This window comes from Mustela putorius, unplaced genomic scaffold (genome assembly GCF_011764305.1).
Source record: "Mustela putorius furo isolate JIRA1106 unplaced genomic scaffold, ASM1176430v1.1 tig00000868_pilon_pilon_pilon, whole genome shotgun sequence".
NCBI lineage: Eukaryota > Metazoa > Chordata > Mammalia > Carnivora > Mustelidae > Mustela > Mustela putorius.
In genome coordinates this window covers 6546591-6566070 of record NW_025421502.1, presented here as the reverse complement: position 1 = coordinate 6566070, position 19480 = coordinate 6546591, and the positions used below count along the sequence as shown (strand labels likewise).

Here is a 19480-nt window from a genome sequence, read left to right as displayed (position 1 = left end):
GTCTTAGTTTGTAATGCAACATGAAACCAGGTGAATTTCACATGGTTTCAGGTTTCATCCTGAAAATTTGGCCTGGCTTTATCATCCATCATCACTTTTTGGAACGATGAAAGCCAACACACCTTTTTGAAAATGAGGACTGTGTGCATGCTGATGACAGCTAAGCTGCGAACCACCCCTTTACTTCCTTTGCCAAAAGAAGATTTCTCAGAATGGAAACAGTTTCCCTCTTACCTGGAAAGGATAAGTTGAGTGATTTTGAGATTTCGTGCGGAAAGAAATGATACTCAATACATGGAGACACGCTATGTGAAATAATCACCACATACAAAGCAAGTGGCTATCCTCTAATCATTTAAGGTTATGAGAATTTTATTCCATTCACATCCACGACAGATATCATGATGTTTAATCTCCTCAACCACTAGCATGAGCTTTTAGCTTGAAGCTAGTCATCAGCTAGAATGACAGCACGAGAAACAAAATGCTTGGAGGCATGGTCATTATTTTTATAGAAAGAAATGGCTGAAGAGTGGAAAGGAAAACAAATCATGGCATACATTTTATGTAGTTTAATAAACACAAAGAGATAAGACTCCAAATTTTTCAAGTTTGCATCAACTACATCTTTTGCAATAAAATCTCTACTGCAATATAAATGAATTCAGTAATTAACAACATACAGCGCATTTTACAAAACCCCTACAGTTTCTGTTTTCAACCTGAAAGTTTTAAATGTGCTTTTCCACTGTAAAAAATGACTCTTCAACCAAATACTCGCTCTTGTGCATAGTGACATGAGAAAATTGAGAGGTATGTCTGAACGGAGCCACTACATCATTGGAACAGTATGTCTGAACATTTGGGTAATAAGGCACAGATGTGAAGCAGAGGACTTGGCACTACCAAGGTAACAACAAAGCATTCACCATTGTGTTATAATGGTTAAAAGAGCCACATTTGAGAAGAATAAAAGAATGCCCCTCCTCCCTGGAATGTTAAGTTATATTACACCTTTTATCTGCTTAAAAATCTATAAAATTAAGAAATTCAAATAAGTATTATTCAAATTTATGATGAAGAAGTAAAATATAAAATGCATTAATATTTTCATCTATAATATAACATACTTATGCAATAGCACATAAAATTTAACTGCAGAAAAAGGTCAAATTTGACAGGAATCCAAATGGCCTCATTATTGCAAAACAATGCATGCAAATCTGAAGGACCCAATAGCCAAGGGAATGGTGGCTGTTACTGACTTTTTAGTAGTGATTCTGGCCCTTCATCAGAGGGCTAATTATTGTACAGTGTCCTATTTACAGGTATCAAGTTAAAGCAATGCTACAGGATTTATCCATTAATTATTATTAAGGCTGTTTCACTTACAAGTGGTATGGCATTTTTTTGCCAGCTATTTCTAAACCATGACACAAACACAGTTATAAAAGCCAAAGCTACTTTAATTCAATAAGTTTGGAGCTGAAAATTAATTTTCTACCCAGGATTGGAAGAATACAACTTACCCGAGGTCCCTGATCACCTTGTTCTCCCTGTAGAATAGGAAGATGAGATGATAAACAGTTTTAGTGTAAAGGCTATATGTGATGCGCATTAAAAAGACCAAAATACAACATAGCATAGACCATACCAATGGATTTCCACTAACTTAATTTGTTTCTGCTACACGTTTTCTTACCTTATCACCTTTTGGACCTGGAGGGCCCTAAAAAAGAAAGAAAGAAAGAAAGAAAACACTTTTTAATAAATTTTTAAAAAATTATAACTTAAACAGATCAGCAGTTATCTGCAAGATTCATGCCTGCAAAGGGCAAAGAGGTATACCCATCAGTGAGGTTTATCAAGGAATTTTAGGCTACAAAGTATAATTATAAGATGGTTAGAATGTGAAAATGGTATAATACATATACTATTATATATATAGTTAGTATAATGGTATTTATAGTATGGTATATATCATATACCAGTATGCATGGTACTATACCATACTGGTACACATACCAATAAAGTATAGTACTATAACGTAGCATATACTATATACTGCCATACTACATACACAGAGAAAAGTGCACAAAGTCCACATGTCTTAATTACATAATATGCAAAATAAATTTTCACAAGTTAAATGTACCTATGCAAGTAGAACCCAACTAAGGAAAACTAGAGGGCTTATGGTAACATTTTCTTATCATTACTCTCAACTACTATTTCTGACCTCTGACAAAATAGTTTGTCTCTTTCTGTACTTTACAGAAATGGAATCATACCAGTATGCGTATGACCTCCATTGCTCAGTAAGTGTAAAATATATGCATAATTTTGTATGTAGCTGTATAGTTTGTTCTTACTGCTTTATAATATTCCATCATGCAAATAAACCATAATTTACTTGTTTATCCTACTTGGTCGATGCCATTTGTTTCCAGGAGTTTCTAGGTCTTGATTACTGAAAATAGTGCTACTACAAATATCTTAGTTTATGTCTTTTGATTAAAAACTGTATGCATTTCTGTTGGGTGTAAATCTATGAATGGAATTATTAGGCTATAGAAAATACCTAATATGTTTAGCTTTAGTAGGTACTGACAAATCGTTTTTCATTGTGATTCTAACAATTTATACTCCCATCACCAGTTTACAAGAATTTCAGTGCCCCTATATCAATACCAATACTTGGTATTTTCCATCTTTTTTTGTTTTAGACATTATGGTGGGAGGTGTAGTAGTTTCACACTGTTTTAACTTGTATTTCTTCAGGGATTAATTAGTTTAACTCCTTTTAATGCATGTTTTGTCCTTTTTGCATCTTCACCCACAAAGTGTCTATTCATATCTTTTGCCCATTTTCTATTGAGTTGTCTTTTAGACTTACTGAAGTTCTTTACATATTGTAATATCTGTATGTATCAAGAGAGAGGTATGAGTAATTTACATTATTCTGAATATGAGTTTTCTATCAGTTATTTTTTGCAAATATATTCTCCCACTCTGTGTACTGTGTATATTCTCTTAACTGGGTTTTGATTAGCGGAAGTTTAATTTTAATAAAACTCCATTTAACATTTTTTTCTTTTTTTCTCTTCTTGTATTTCATTTAAGAAATCTTTGCTACTTCAAGGACATAAAGAGGTTCTTTTATGTTTATTCTAAAAGCTAAAAGCCTTATTGAAACTACTATAACACTGTATGTTAACTATACTGGAATCAAATTTTTAAAAAATTAAGATAAGTAAAGTAGAGATGTTATATACATATATAATGTAGAATATCACTCAGCCATAAAAAAGAATGAAATATTGCCATTTGTGGTAACACAGATGGATCTAGAGTATATGATTCTAAGTAAAATGTCAGAGAAAGACAAATACCATATGATTTCATCCATATGTGATAATTAAGAAACAAAAGAAACAACAAAGTAGAAAAAAAGAAACAAAAAAGTAGACTTTTAACTATAGAGAACAAACTGGTGGTTGCCAGAGGGGAGAGGGGGATGGGTGAAATAGGTGAAGGGAATTAAGAGTACATTTATCATGATGAGTACTGAGTAATGTATAGAATTGTTGACTCACTATATTGTACACCTAAAGTAAATATAATACTGTACATTAAACTTATATTATTTGAGATGGTATGGTACACAAAACAAAGTAAGAAAACCAACAATAAAAAAATAAAGTAAAAAATAGAGGTTTTATTACTTTATTTTTCATACTCAGATCTGAATTCATGGAGAACTGATTTTGTGCATGATGTGAGGTCAACGTCAAGCTGGTTTTTCTTCCTATGTGTGGATCAAATTAACCCTACACCATTTATTGAAAATGAATCTTTTCCCCATGGTAGCACAGTCTTATCTTTGTCATAAATCAGACAGCCATACAGATGTAGCTCTTTTGGGATTTTCTACTTTTGGGGCAGCCGTCTATTCTTAAGCCACATTGAGATTTTCTTCATCTCTGAACAAAAATGCTAGCAGGACATACTATTTCTAGAGGCATCAATACAAGCCCCCCCCCCCAGCTCTTAAAATTGAAATCATATTTCAGCTCAGCCTACTTGAGAAACTGGAGCATTTCAAAGTTACCTTCAATCAATCTCTCACCTTCACCTGCGAGTGACAAACAGGCTGGGAAACGAGTGTAAGTCTAGACTAGAAGCACAGCCAAGGTTTTAGCAAAGTACTCCTTCCTAAGACCTTGTAATGTCATTTCAGGTGGAAATGTAGGAATAATCAGTCTACTAAAATATCTCTTGCTAAGTATCTGCTACAGAGGAACTGTCCTAAATTCCTACTCTCAGTTGTGAGACTTCTGGTAACAGCTGTGAGGTTATCATGAATTTAATAATAACAATAATATCACGTCTGGTAGTTTATATATTTTACCATCAACAAAGAACTTTCACCTGTTACTGTATTTAATCTTGTCCCAATCCAATGAAGAGAGTATTATGATATTCCTTTTATAGATGCCAAAAATAAAATTCAAAGATTATCAAGGTTAGATCTCTTGCAAGTGAGTTAGCCAGGACTTTAACCTAGTCTGTGTGACTAGGTTAGGATGATAAGTGTTGGGACAGAGCTCTAGAACTGTATTTTCATAAAGAATGATTACTATGTTTCTGCCTTCAACAGATGCCTTCTGAAATGGCTCACTTTTACATTTCCGAGTATCCTGTAGTGACCCCAGGATCTCAAGTACAAAATGAGAGAAAGAGTAATTGTAGAGGTTTAGAGAGAGAGAGAGAGAGAGCTAAGATAACAGAATCAACTAAACAAACTCTTGTTTCTCTTATCCCCAAAATAATTGTGCCATTAAAACAAAGGAAAACCAAGGAAATCATTTTTCTTTATGTTTTCAGTAAAATTTTAATGTTTTATTAATGTTTTCAGTGAATCAATTAGTGAGTAATTGGTATAGACTATGCGTCTATCCCTGTAAAATTAAGTCTAAAGAATTTATTTGATTGTTTTTAACACACATAAAATGTTCTCTAATGCTCTACAAGTAGGGTATTATTTTTGGTGAGGCAAAGGAAACCCCAAAAAACAGAGGATACCTACCATTCAGTTTAAAAAATAAAATGGAGATTCCAGTCTTGATTTAAATAACATGTTATTTAAGTCTATTTTGATTTATTTTACATTTATATACAAATGCCTATAAAAAGTTTGGCAGTATTCTAGGCACTCATAGAAGGTATGGTGGGAGAAGCTAATTTAGAAAACATGAATGGTCTGTTTTGAAAAGTTTAATAGTCTAGTGCCACAGTTAAACACTTCCTACTACTAGCATTAAGAAAAACTCGCCTAGAAAATCCAGCTACTATCAAGTTACTTACTTTATGTATGTTACAGTGGAACTCCTCCCCTGCTCCTACCCCTTAACCCCCAAAAGCTTCTTCTTCTTGAAGTTTAGTTTCTTTTTGCTGTTGAGATTTTAGAGGCCAAGCCTCTCATTGTACCAGTCCTCTAAAGGCACTTCATTAGGTTTTATGGCATGTGTGAGGTCAAAACTTTTCTAAAACAATTTACAGTGGTGAGCAGGGATGAGTTTTTTCCCCAGAGTTCAATGACTAATGCCAAAATCACATATGAAAACTAGACTTCTTTAGACAGCTTGCCATAAGAAAGGATCCTTAATTCATGAACACATAAAAATTTGCATTCACAATTGAGCAATAAAATACTGCTGTTTCAAAAGAGGTTGTTTTTGAGCAGACTGAATGGCGTCCTGGCACCTGCCAGCTCAAGACAGAACCGAAGCAGAGGTCAACCTCCATTCACAGCTGTGGTGGCTGCTTCGGACACTCCAGACCCCACTTGTGCTCTTGGGATTAATGGCAAGTGTTTTCTTCTGCTCTAACCGAAATCCCATTCTTCTTTCTGAATTGGATCCTCTTCAGTGCAAATATGGATTGAATTTGAAGGAAAAAGAGGATGACCTTAGTAAACACAGACAGTATTTCAAAATTTGGGAGCTATGGTTTTCTTCTAGGTCAAAATATTACAGAGGAAAGAAAGGTATCTTTGATTACTAACTTTTTAAAATTAAAGCTGGGTCACTATTTAAATTATTTTGTCTTTTGACTGATACTAGCTAAAGGATAGGCAATAAATGAAATTAAGGAATATTTGAATTACAGTATATTTTACATGGCATTTTGTTGTTCCCAGCTGTACCAAACTAACAATTTGATAGTTAATGGATGTGTTTGTTGTTCAGGTATCAGTATCAGCGACTGGCAGCTATTTGAAAATAAAACTTTGTTCTAAAACATAGTTGAGGTCAATGGTAAGTAAATATGGTAAAATTAGTGGTTGTAAATAAGGTAATAGTGAGTCATTATTTATGACTCTTTATGTAAGGCTTCTTTTGGAATTCCTTTCCTTCTGGTTTGGTCTGGTAGGTTGGAGTCAGATTTTTTATTATGTCTGCTTAAATAAATAAACAAGAATGTTTGATGTGATTATTTCTAATAAGTTTTTATCTTATTAGCCCTAGTTACATAAATTTTAAAAAGTGTTACCAAAGCTTTTATTATTAACAGTAGTTGGAACGTTTCTTTAGAGTGGTGTTAGAGTGTTATTAATTTACTACCAATATACGTATAAATACCAGTGGTAATTTCAAATTAGTCCCTAATCAAATGACTTCATGTTCAGAATTTATAGTAACAATCCTGTTTGTACCAAGCTTTTAATATGAATCTTGGCCTATACCAACTTCAGCCTCCCCAAATCCATTTCTATCCTAGTAACAAAGATTTTAGATTTTTTTTCCATGCTCTATTATCTATTTTGATTAAATTATTAAGCCAAACTAAAAGCACTGAGAATGAGAAGCACAATAATTGAGATTCAGTAAAATGTTGGATTTCAATCTGCACAAAACTAATTGAAATATAGCTGGAAAAGATATATTCATGGAATCTGGATATTCCAGTTAAGACCTTTCATTCACTAGAACTGTAAATTTTACCTACTTTGAATGACAAAAGCTAAAGCGAGAATGATTTTTTTAAAGATGGCAATCATGAAAACAAAACTAAATTCTGCCAGAAGTAAAAAAAAAAAAAAACAAAAACCCTGGACATTCTTGGCAGCCAGAGCTGCTAGAATAAGAATGGAGTTATGATTCTTATCCCTGCAAAGTGTAGATCATTCTCATTTTTGGACTATAACAACCCTTCTTCTGATTAATCTTTTCGTTACCATAGAGTTACAAAGGCCAGAATGTTTTATTTTCTAAGCATCTATAGCCAACTACCAGCCAGTCAATGTGCTCTGAGTCTGGAGGAAAGTTATGTAAACATAATTGTAATCAGCGGAAGGAATGCTCTACAGACAGAAAAGAAAGTGGGAGAACTGGAGATCCAAAGATGATACTGGAACTGGCTCTTGAAAGTTGTCCAGACATAAAGGGAACTGGGAACGAGTAAAGAAGTTCAAGCAGAAGGGGAGAACACGCACAAGTGTGGAAGAACATCATGCTATCAGAGAAAGACAAGGAGTTCAGGGTTGTAAGAACATATGTGGTGTGGGGAGTGGAAACGTGGAATAGTAAGATTTGAGGAAGAGATTCGGGAAGGTTGGCTAATAATACCCAAGTCCCCGGGCCAAATTCTGTCATCAATTTAACAAGGCAGTGGTAAGATCAAGTGTGCTCTGTGGGACTCTGAGAGCATGAAACGCTATCCTTTTTAGAAAGTTGCTGCCGTGGTCCAGGAGATAGATGATCATAGGAGCAAAGGAAAAATTCTAGATTCAGAAGACATTTCTCAGATAGAACCAACAAGACCAGTTAATGGAATGGACATGAGAGCCACTGACAAATCACCAACATGGTGACTCATTTCAAAGTTCATAACATAGTGCATTAGCAGAAAATGGTTGATCTACACTACATAAACTGTGATGAACACAGGAGCTTAAGAGCCAAGTGAACCATAAAGAATTTTAAATCTGGTTTTAGGGGTATTCAAATCCAAATTGATTGTTAGCAGCCTTGGCTGCCCAATTAGAGTAGCTGAGAAGGGGAGAAAATTCTCTACTGTCACTGTTGGGTAAAAGGAGAACAGATGACATATGGTGGCTATACTGTGCAGCCACACTTCCTCTGTATTAACTTACCAATAAAGTACACCGTTTTTACATTTCTTCCTCTGCTTTTAGACTGCAAGCTAACTGTGGGCTTACCATATTTAAAAGCTGTAATTTCCCTAGTTTTTTAAGGATAAGGACAACAATCTCTCCAGCATGGGCCTTTCTCAGGCATTCTTGCCAACATGGTTTAATCAATGTTCACAGACCCCCTACAAGGCAAGGAAATAGGAAATAACCCATTTTCCCTTGTTCAAGTAGGATAAAAGCCTAAGTTCTACAGATGGTAAGATTTCTGCCTACTCTCTGACTGCAGCATGAACTGGCCCATTGTGCCAATGAGATAGATGCTCTTAAGCCATACATTCATGAATAAATTGAATTTGGTAGTTTATAGCAAGTATCTGAAACTCACAAAATCATATCGCAAATAGAATTAATAATGGAAAAATCTATGCTTACTTGAAAAATAAGGACCCTAGCTATTTACATGTCGATAAATCTACTATACTACAGAGTGAAGTGTTTTATGCATTTAGCTTAGGCTCACTTTGAACTGTGTTCTTCCAAGTATATACCTAAAACCTTGAAATCTATAGTTTTCTGCTTTACTGGTGTAATTCATATTTTTAGGGACATTTCTTCTTAAAATCACCTTTTTTTTGGTTTGTTTTGTTTTGTTGTTTGTTTCATAGACTTTTAACTTTGCAAATGACTTCAAGAGGTAATGTGTAAATTTTAAACTTTTTATGGAAAACCTGACATGAAAATTTAGGAGGGCCTATAGGTAAGTATAGACGTGTGTGTGTGTGTGTGTGTGCACGCATGTGTGTGTGTGTTTGCATATAATTTCTTTTTAAATGTTTCAGATAAAAATAAAAATAAAAAGCAAAAAGTATCAGGGTGCCTGGGTGGCTCGGTCAGTTAAGTGTCTGCCTTGGGTTTAGTTCACAATCCCGGAGTCCCAGGATTATTCCCTGCTCAGTGGGGAGTCTTCTTCTCCCTCTGACCCTCCCCCTGCTCATGTGCGCTCTCTCTCTCTCTCTCATTTTCTCAAATAAATAAAATAAATAAACAAATAAATAAGTAAAAATAAATAAATAGATAAATAAAATAAAAATAAATAAAATAATAAAATAATAACCATAATAAAATAATAATAATAATAATAATTTTAAAAATAAATAAAAATTTTTAAAAATTTTTAAAAAGCAAAGGTATAATTTGGAGAAACTATTTAAAAATAAACTACATAAAGTGTCTTGGTGTTTAAGAGCTCAAGTCATGGAGTCAAACATAATTCAGACTGAAATCCTGGTGGTGATCACTTGTGTGAATTTTGGCAGGTTAATTAAATTCTTTAAGCCTCAGTTTCTTCATCTGTAAAATGGGAAAAACAATGTTTATTATTCGGCTAACATCAAACGCTATCCATGAAACAATTTATAGAATGCCTGATTGACCAATGGTAGTGATTATTAAGTACACCATTAATGTTTTTAATATTTTAATTATATAAACATAAATATAAACATTTTTCTTCAGATATTTGACCTGAGGATAAAGAAGGCAAACATATTGATTTCCTAAAATCAGGAGGTGTTGGAGGCCACAGCACAGTTGGAGTCGAGGATCAAACCAGGCCCTGACTTGTGTCTCCTTTAAAATCCAGACACCTTGACAAGGTTAAGGACGGGAAAGTAGAGTAACACTGAGAAAGTGTCTGTGCTATGTGTCCTGCGCTCGCCTACGTGACTTCCCACACGTTCTCCCTACAGAAGGGAACAATGTGGTCAGGGTCTTAAATTCTTAGTTGGTCCTTGTTGTTCTGTACCTCCCATAACCCACTCCCTGGTGGATTGTCTTGCTAATGGCTTTAGCGGAGACTACTACCTGGTATCACGAGGTTAGCTCATAGTTAATGTAAACTTGTTATAAAAACTTGTGGTCATCTGACTGGGTACTGATGTATTACTCCTCCTATTGTGGTCTGCCTTATAAATGATTGTAAGATGTGGAATAAAATCGGCACTGTTGGACATCCTCCTCAGTGTCCCTCTTGTCCCCATCTTTGTCTCTTAATTTCTTTTCACCATCCTCTTACCCTCAGGTTTCCTGGTCGATTTGTCACGCCGGCCGCAACAAGGGGGCCATGTGGTAAGAAACGTGATAGGCATATGGTTGAAAATGTTTCCAGAATACAAAGGTTTAATATAGCTTACCTTGATATTTAGGAACTATTGCCAAAAGAAAACCAAAGCAGACAAATGCATTACTCAATGACTAACCAAGACTACGCTTTAGGCCCTAGAACTACCTAGTTGCCCTTAGCATATAGTAGGTGCTCAATCAATTTTTGCTGAATTGAAACACCCAGAATGAAAAGAATGCAATAAAACTCTCAGTGTTCAAAGCAGCACATATAAAGAATTATACAAGAACCAGATTCAATGTTGCTGCAGAAGAACCGTGTTTATGATAGTGTCAAACTCTGCTAAGTCAGGGAAGGGAATTACAGCTATAAACAGATTTATAGCTTCAGACTTTACACCTTTCATTTTGTATTGAAGATTAAAAGAGACCCAGCAGAAAAGAGTGTAAGTATAAACAGAAATTTCAAATATTAAAACCAGCCCCACTTATTGCAAAACTAATTTTTACAGCTATTCTTGTCTGGGCATTTTCTGTGGTGAGATTGTAACTTTTAAGTTCCTTTGTGATGTCAGTTCAAGCCCTGAACAAGGGACCATAGGTGCCCACGATCAGTCTTAAATCATAAGCAGCTGCCATAAGGAAACAATTAGTGGGATCTAGCACTGAAAGAAAATTTAGAAAAACCAAACATTTAAAAAGGACTCTCAAAAGTAAGACTGATGTAGCTCAATGGAGTTAAGGGCTTATAAAACAGCAGGAATCGGGGAAGCCCACTCTGGCTTTCTTTTCTAACACAATACAAATTAAATACAGCCAAATTACTGCTCCTGCCAATCAAAACCAAGGGTTCCCTTCTCTCTAGCCTCATCCCTTATATCCAAATGTTTTAAGTGACTGCTAAAACTTTTTTGTTTAACTTTGCTTTTTTTTTCTTACTCATTTTTAAGAGGTCAAATAAAATGAACTCCATGGTGAAAGACTTGGAATCCTAAACATTCTTTTTGTTGAAAGAAAGTATCAACTTGCTCTCTAAATGCCCACAGTAGCCCCTGTGATTTTATAGCTAATGGTGTAAGCTATCCTACAATACTCTTACCCTCCTCCATAGAATTTGAATGTATTCAGAAGCATAGCCTTCTTTACACCATGGGTTTAATTTATAAGTTTTTTTCAGCATGCTTCCTAATATACTGTCCCAACATAATCTTGCCCAGGCTACTCAAGAAAGCCTGGTTTGCAGGTCACCTTGAATCTTTGCTTCACTCATTGTATTTTATAAAGCATTGCAGTTTTGTGAAGGGCAACTGAGCACAACAGAGAGGTAAGGACAGATATCTCTTTGAGTCTAAGGAGATATGGAGAAGGAATAAAAACCAATCAACTATTAAATGAGACCAGGAGAGTGGGGTGCTTGGGTGGCTCAGTGGATTAAGCCTCTGCCTTCGGCTTAGGTCATGATCCCAGGGTTCTGGAATCGAGCCCCACATTAGGCTCTCTGCTCAGCAAGGAGCCTGCTTCCTCCTCTCTCTCTGCCTGATTCTCTGTCTTCTTGTGACCTCTGCCAAATAAATAAATAAAATCTTTTAAAAAAATAAATAAAATAAAAAAATAAATGAGACCAGGAGAGCCTGAATCTCAGGACTTGTCTATGATTCTCAAGCTTCCCCTATAAATTAGAAGCCCAGTCTCTTACTCTCTGCTGTTGACCAAAAGGTCAAAAATTTTTAATGTAAGCTTCTACAACTACCATGCTTTCCATTTCCACAACCTTTTGTAGCACCACCTCCTCTCCCTGTGGAACAAAGATAATATCCTACCAGGGCACTGGGGCCTCCTCCCCAACCTTGCCAGCTTTGTATCATCGCTCTCAACCAATACATTTCCCTCGGGCTCTTCCCCTTGCTCTCCAAACACATCCATTCGTGCTCTCCAAAAGTTAAAGGGAAGAAAAGTTGCTTTTGCCTTCTATTCCCTCACTTTAAGGTCGTATCATCTCCTATCTCCATCAAACTTGTTTAATAATAGATGGGCCATAGAAATAAAGAAAATTGTATTTGAGGAAAGAGAAAGGAGGTAGCAGAGTAGAAATCATATTTTTACAGTCTGGTTTTGGGAAAAATAAAGTAACGTGAGTTGAAATACATATTGGTCTTAAGGGCATTTCTTTCCATTAGGAAGAAGAAAGCTAAGCTATGAGAAGGGAAACTGCTGAGCCAGTCTTTAGGGCCCTGGAAAGGAGTCAACCTGGGCTAAACTAAAACTAAATAAACCAGAACTTTGGGGAGGAAGGGTTGACAAAACCCAAACATGTCATGACTGTCCAAATTTGTGTCTAAATCTTTTCTCTTTTCACTTTACTCCCTTCATCAGCTATCAAATGTACCCTCAAGGCTTTAATTATTACCTGACTTATGTCCTCAATTCTTTTCCAGGCTGCAATGCTGCATTCCCAACTGTTCACCAGATGTCTAAGCCAAGATATGCCATCATCAGCTCGAACTCATCATTCTCAAACCAACTTCTCAATTTCTACTGCAAGCCACTCATGACTCCTGACCTTCCTGTTTTTGTTATACAAAACTTTAAAAGGTCAGTGTTATGTTTGATTTGGTAAATGGAATCTGTTGCCAAGTCCCAGAGATTTCATTCTCCACAAAATCCCTTGAATCTGTCTTTCCATGTTTGTTGCCAGCGTCCTTATTCCTGGAAAACAGGAATAGTCTACAACCTCTCCAGGTCTTCCCTCAATTTATTCCATCCTACATACTTTTGTCAGATTATGTTTCCTAAAGCACATTTCTGAACATATTCCTCAGCACCAAAAATGTCAAGGGCCCAGTGAAAAAGTTATTATAGGCAATAATCCTCCACGGATCCAAAAGCTGTAACAGGAAAGGTTGCGGGGAATCAGGCCAATAGCACTTGACCTGCTGATCAACAGAATATTACCTGCCTCTTGATTTAAGAAGGGAGTATACTATACCTTCATAAGAGACTATTCCTAAAAACTGAACCAGAACTTAATCAAACTTCTAAATGGAACTTGAAGTGTACGAGAGATACAGAAGACAGGGGAACAAGTTAAACAGCACCACAAGGAATTCTTTAGATCTATCGAGAATGTGGGGCATTCTATATATAGGTCAAAGGTTGTAGGAAAATTAGTGACGTGAAAAAAGATTTTTCAAAAGAAGAGGCCTAGACACTAAAAGAGTCTGAAGAGTTATAACAATTAAATGCCAACTGAGTTTGGGATCTTGATTCAAACAAACCATCTACAAAAAGACAAGTTTGAGATAACTGGGGAAATTTGAATATGGATTGGGTATGATGATAATAAGAAATTATTGCTGATTTTATTAGTGTTGATAATGAAATGATGGTTATATTTTAAAAAGGCCCTATCAGAGATTCATATTTTAGTATTTGCAGATTCAATGACAAGATATCTAGGTTTTGCTTTTAAATACATCAGCAAACAAAACAAATGAGAAAAACAAGGGAAAAATAAATTCATGAAATAATATTAGTCACTGATAATTTCTGAAGCTGGGTGACAGTTCCAGGGCAGTTTATAATACCATTTTCTTCTCCTTTTGAGTATGTGTGAAAATTCTCCAAAGAAGTAGTTACATCATTAAAAATTTTATTTTAGGCAACCCTTCAGATTCCCACTGACTGAAGTGTAAACTGCTGCCTCTGTCTGAAGTCCTCTATTATCTGCTCCTAACTTTCCTTTTGTGTTTTATGCCCTCTCCCACCTCTGCCCCGATCCCCAACATGAGGATTCTGTCCTTCAGTCAGCCTGGAATACCAGCAGTTCTCAGAGGAGCCTTCACTGCTCTCACTGCTGTCCCTCTGTTCCTGCCATTCTTTCTACTGAAGAAGCTTCCTTAAGTATCATTAGACTTGAAATAGTTATCGCACACCTTCTTGAAACCTCTTACCTGGCAACGTGACCTATGGAGTTATTTGGAAAGAAAAAAAATAAATAACCACAGCAGAAATTTGAGTTTCTGAGAGAAATGTTAGTCCCAGTACAAATGTTACTCCAGTAAACATCCGGTCTCCACCCCTCTACAATCTCACGGTCATTGATGACCCATCATTGATGGCTCGTCTCAGTGACTTCTCTTCGCTAAGCTTTCCTTGCCCCTCCTTTGGAGATGTTTTCCCTTTTGAATTCCTAAAGCACTTGTGACGCTTTGATAAAACTCTGCTCACCATGCTAGGTATAAGATTTGTGCTTCCTAGTAAGCTATCAGGGACCCTAAGGGCAAGGAGAAAGGCATATGGGGGAAATATAACAAACAATGCCTTTGGAGGTTTTAACATGTACTAAAACATGACCTTAGGCAGGTCACTTAACCTCTCTGACCCTCAGTTTCTGCATCTGTGGAACGGAACAAACAATATTTACCTCATATGTGAGTTGCAGGAAGTAATTAAAAGAACATATGGTCTGTAAATATTATTTCCTTCCACTCTTCTCTTCCTAATTCAAATGCAGTCTTGTACCTTATATATGGTAAGTATTAATAAATATATTATCAGATTTCTTGCAACAGAGGTCTCTAAGAAGTTAATCAGAATCAAAATTAGTATTCCCCGAATAGCCTATTGACTTTCAAAAAGCCAAAGATATCTGTATGGCCAACATGCTTCCAATGAATGTTTATGAGGATATATTTGACTTCAGCTAGAAGTTGTGCTTTTTGGGGTCACTATAATTTCTCATCTGTTGACTCACAACCCTAGTCAGAGAATAAAGACTAATAGTAAATGGAATAAAAAAACTTTGCACAGTCTCTTGAAGATGAACTCTACTCAATGAAATACATATTTCTTCCCCTGTCTCAAATAAGGAGAGATGTTTTTGGCTCCTGTCTACCTCCTGCCTGTGACTCCCAACTTTTAGAAAGAATGTTTTATTTTTACTCTTCCCACGTTTTCAATACTGAGTCATTCCTAAAACCATGGCAGTATTGCTTTGAAAACCATCAGACCACTAAAGTCTCTAAGTAAACTCATAGTTGGAAACCTGGTGACTATAGCTCACAGAGCTAACGACTCCTCCTTTAGCTTCTCTGGCAACGCCTTCTGCTGGGTCTTCCACCATCTCTGTAGGAGAACTTCCTTTTCCTTTTTCTCTCTGTAATTCATAACTAACCCTCCTCCACCCATGACTTATTTTACCCTCGATAACACACTTTCTGGGCATCTCACTCATTTCCACAACTTCAGTTGCTACTGCACACCCAGCTGTGGCTTCTTTCCAGGACTATGCCTACTGCCCACTCTGCATTTGTTCGGGAACACACTGTTCTCATCTCAGATCCTGATGCCTACCACTAAGACCAGTTTGTTTTCTTTGAGTAAAATGCATATACTTCATTCAGGGTCTTGATGGTCTACACTGAGACTGTGTGAATTAGATAAGGAGGCTTTCCTCCAGGTAGTTGCAGCCCCATTCCAGAGCTCAAGTGAAGCACAAGCTGAATTTTAGACTTCCCTGTCTGTTTGCTGAACAGCTTTGCACAGTATACAACTTACACAAGTGTAAATGGTGGCCCTGAGCTTATTGCAAGGATAAGATTTCTTTTGGAAACTGAAACCCCCACTGTGTTTATTCTTTTCCAAATAGCTCCATAGTTCAGGTTGCCAGGTAAAAGGTTTCAAGGGAACTGTGTCATAAGTATTCTTTTTAAAAAAATTTTGTCATAACTATGCTTACTATATAATACTAGATATTTATTCAACTTTATCAATTCAGGATGCATCTTCTTTGATTTGTTTTCAACTCAGTGTACTTTTTAAGAAGATTTTATTTATTTATTTGAGAGGGAGAGCATGAGAGAGCATGGGTAGGAGAGGGGCAGAGGGAGAAGCAGGCTCCCTGTTGAGCAGGGGGCCTGATATAGGGCTCGATCCCAGTACCCTGGGAACATGACCTGAGCAGAAGGGGCATTCTTAACCCACTGAGTCACCCAGGTGCCCCTCAGTGTATTTTTTTATAGAAAGACTATTTACTGAATGTAAATTATAACAATAGATTATGCCTGATCTAAATATTAAATAGTTAGCATTAAATATACTGGCCATTTGAAAAAAATAAACCTGAAGTATAAAGGCTCACATTAACTACAGGAGGTAGTAGAATCTCCTATAGTTATTATTTAAACTAAGTTTAAATGTGGCCTACCCAAAGAAAGAAGGTAGAATAAAATGTTTCTGGAGCTAGCTTTCTAACTACTATCTTACAGCATTCCTCCATTTTAATCTCCACATGGTGCAATAAATACATTCTGTACTTAAAACAAGCAATCAATTAAATATGACTAGAAATATTTAGAGAGAAAATAAATTTAGCCAATTATGAATTTTAGTTAGGGAACCCCTAGGTAGCTCAGTTGGTTGGGCATCTACCTTCGGCTTAGGTCATGATCCCAGGGTCCTGGGATCGAGTCCCACATGGGGCTTCTTGCTCAGTGAGGAGTCTGCTTCTCTCCCCTCACTCTGCCCGTCCCATCACTGCTCATATTCCCTTGCTCTCTCTCTCTCTTAAAAATAAATAAATAAAATCTTGAAAAATAAAAGAATTTTGGTTAGGATATCAAAATTATCAAACCAAAGAACCCATCAAAACATATATGTGAAATTACATACATTTACATAATATTACTTCAGAAAATTCACAATTTTTTTTCAGATTTTATTTATTTATTGAACAGACAGAGATCACAGGTAAGCAGAGAGGCAGGCAGAGAGAGAGAGAGAGACGGGAGAAGCAGGCTCCCGGCGGAGCACAGAGCCCGATGCAGGGCTCGATCCCAGGAGTCTGGGATCATGATCTGAGCCAAAGGCAGAGGCTTTAACCCACTGAGCCACCCAGGCGCCCCCACAATTTTTTTGAAGATTAAAACATTTCAAAGTGAATTATTTTTACTTCTCTGAAGTATTTTTGATTAAAACTCTTCACCAGCTTTAGAAAGAATTAAATACACAAGTATGCACTAAATATTTGTTTTAGAATCCTATACTAGAAGTGATAACCACTTTTCATGAATTTCTTAATTTAAAAATTGAACTACTTAACTTAAAGCCATTATTCTATTGGATATTTATCCAGCAGATGAGGTCCCATTTTTAGGGTTATATGACATCACGACTGTGTCAGTGTGAGTGCTCATGTGAGAGGGTTTGTATGCAGATGTTTACATGTGCATAAATAAGACTTGAATAATAACACACGTGCCATACACTGTTCTAAATGTTTCATTAAGTCGGTATTAAGTATGTATGTATTAAGCCAACCACCTTTGTTTTACATTGAAAAACTGAAAAGAAACAGATAATTTGCCCAAAGTCATACAGTTTGTAAATGACCAGTATTTAAACGCAGCTATCTGCCTATGTAGCCCATTCCCTTAGCACTACTCAACATATTCTGTATGCTCCCTTTAAAAACAGACCACTAAAAGCTGATATTTTCAGTTGTTTCAGCCATTTCATCATCAAACATATATAAAATTATCTTTAAATCTGAATTATTAACTATAGTCATTTATTTTATTTCTTTAAATTTTATTTACTTATTTAAGACAGAGAGAGAAAGAGAGAGAGAGAGCAGGCAGAGGCACAGGAGGAGGGAGAGGGACAAGCAGACTCCATGTTTAGGTGGAACCAATCTCAGAATGCTAAGATCACAACCAGAGCCAAAGTCAAGTATCTGCCACTTAACCAACTGAGTTGCCTAGCTGCCCCAATTGTAGACATTTATTCAATGTGTATTTTCTATGTATATCAACAACATATAAAGAAGGTTTATTGGTATTTTATAGGTATTTTTGAGATACAAAAAAAAGAAAAGGGATTGATAATTTCAGCATATGTAAATCAAAGTTTCGGTATACAAATCACGTTTTAAAAAGATATATGGATGATAGTGAAATAAACGAGCTGCTATACTATGTGTATAGTATATACATTTATATTTTAGTTTTTGTTTTTTTAAAGATTTTATTTATTGGGCGCCTGGGTGGCTCAGTGGGTTAAGCCGCTGCCTTTGGCTCAGGTCATGATCTCAGGGTCCTGGGATCGAGTCCCGCATCGGGCTCTCTGCTCAGCGGGGAGCCTGCTTCCTCCTCTCTCTCTCTGCCTGCCTCTCTGCCTACTTGTAATCTCTCTCTGTCAAATAAATAAATAAAATCTTAAAAAAAAAAGATTTTATTTATTTATTTGACAGAGAGAGAGCTCACAAGTAAGCAGAGCAGCAGGCAGAGAGAGAAGGGGAAGCAGGCTCCCCACTGAGCAGAGAGCCTGAAGCGGGACTCAATCCCAGGACCCTGAGATCATGACCTGAGCAGAAGGCAGAGGGTTATCCCACTGAGCACCCCTATAAATTTATATTTATATAGTATTAAGTGTATAAATATCTATAGGTATAAGCCATATGGAGTACAGGGGAGTCTTTCAATTAACCAATTACTTAATCAAATACCAAAAACTCTAAAATGTTCAGACGTTTATAATCACTCTTCATCATATAACCACCATATAAAATACAGATAGTGGGGAATGATACTGTTTTTTTCAGATCTAGCATAATTTATTCACAAATGAATACATTACTAGTTTAATATAATAGTTCTATAATGAATTGAGTAAAATAAATACTTCCTATACACACACACACACACACGCTTTTCAAATTTCTTAGAGAATGTACATATCCTCCCTCTTCCCCCAAGTGAGACTATATGGGTCTGAAAAAGGCTGGACTGGAACACAAACATGAAATATGGGAATTGCTGAAGTGTTAGGTTAGAAGGAGCTTAGTATATAATTAAAAACATATGAACAGAAAGTTAAATATTGTCCCAAAATACACTATTTTATTTGGGAATAATTCCTTACAAGACACACACAGCTTGATTCTTGTACATTTTAGTAAAATATTGTGAAATGACAGTGATAATGTCAGAACAACAACCAAACAGCAAAAAAGGATTTGGGGGGGAAAGGCAATGTGACATCTTCTACTTCTTCTCAAGTGCATTTGGAAAAAAAAAAAAAAAAAAGGAAGACCCACGCCTTCATGTGCAGTTGTCTGATGGTATTTGCTTGTGGTTTTCTCTTACATTTTTTTCTCACTGAGTAATACAAAATTACAACATACATGCCACATTAGTCTTCCAA

At 36.1% G+C, this 19480-nt stretch overlaps 1 protein-coding gene across 14 annotated transcripts in view; it reads right to left on the bottom strand.

The window, feature by feature from the left end:
• COL25A1 (collagen type XXV alpha 1 chain) overlaps positions 1 to 19480 on the bottom strand; it is a 460001-nt gene that overhangs the window by 151214 nt on the left and 289307 nt on the right. For all 14 annotated transcript variants that reach the window (XM_013054002.2, XM_004748091.3, XM_045085556.1 and 11 more), the window contains 2 exons: positions 1703 to 1729; positions 1530 to 1556 (listed from right to left, as the gene is read on the bottom strand). In XM_013054002.2, coding sequence (XP_012909456.1) covers positions 1530 to 1556; positions 1703 to 1729 — 54 coding nt within the window. The remainder of the gene's footprint in view (positions 1 to 1529; positions 1557 to 1702; positions 1730 to 19480) is intronic.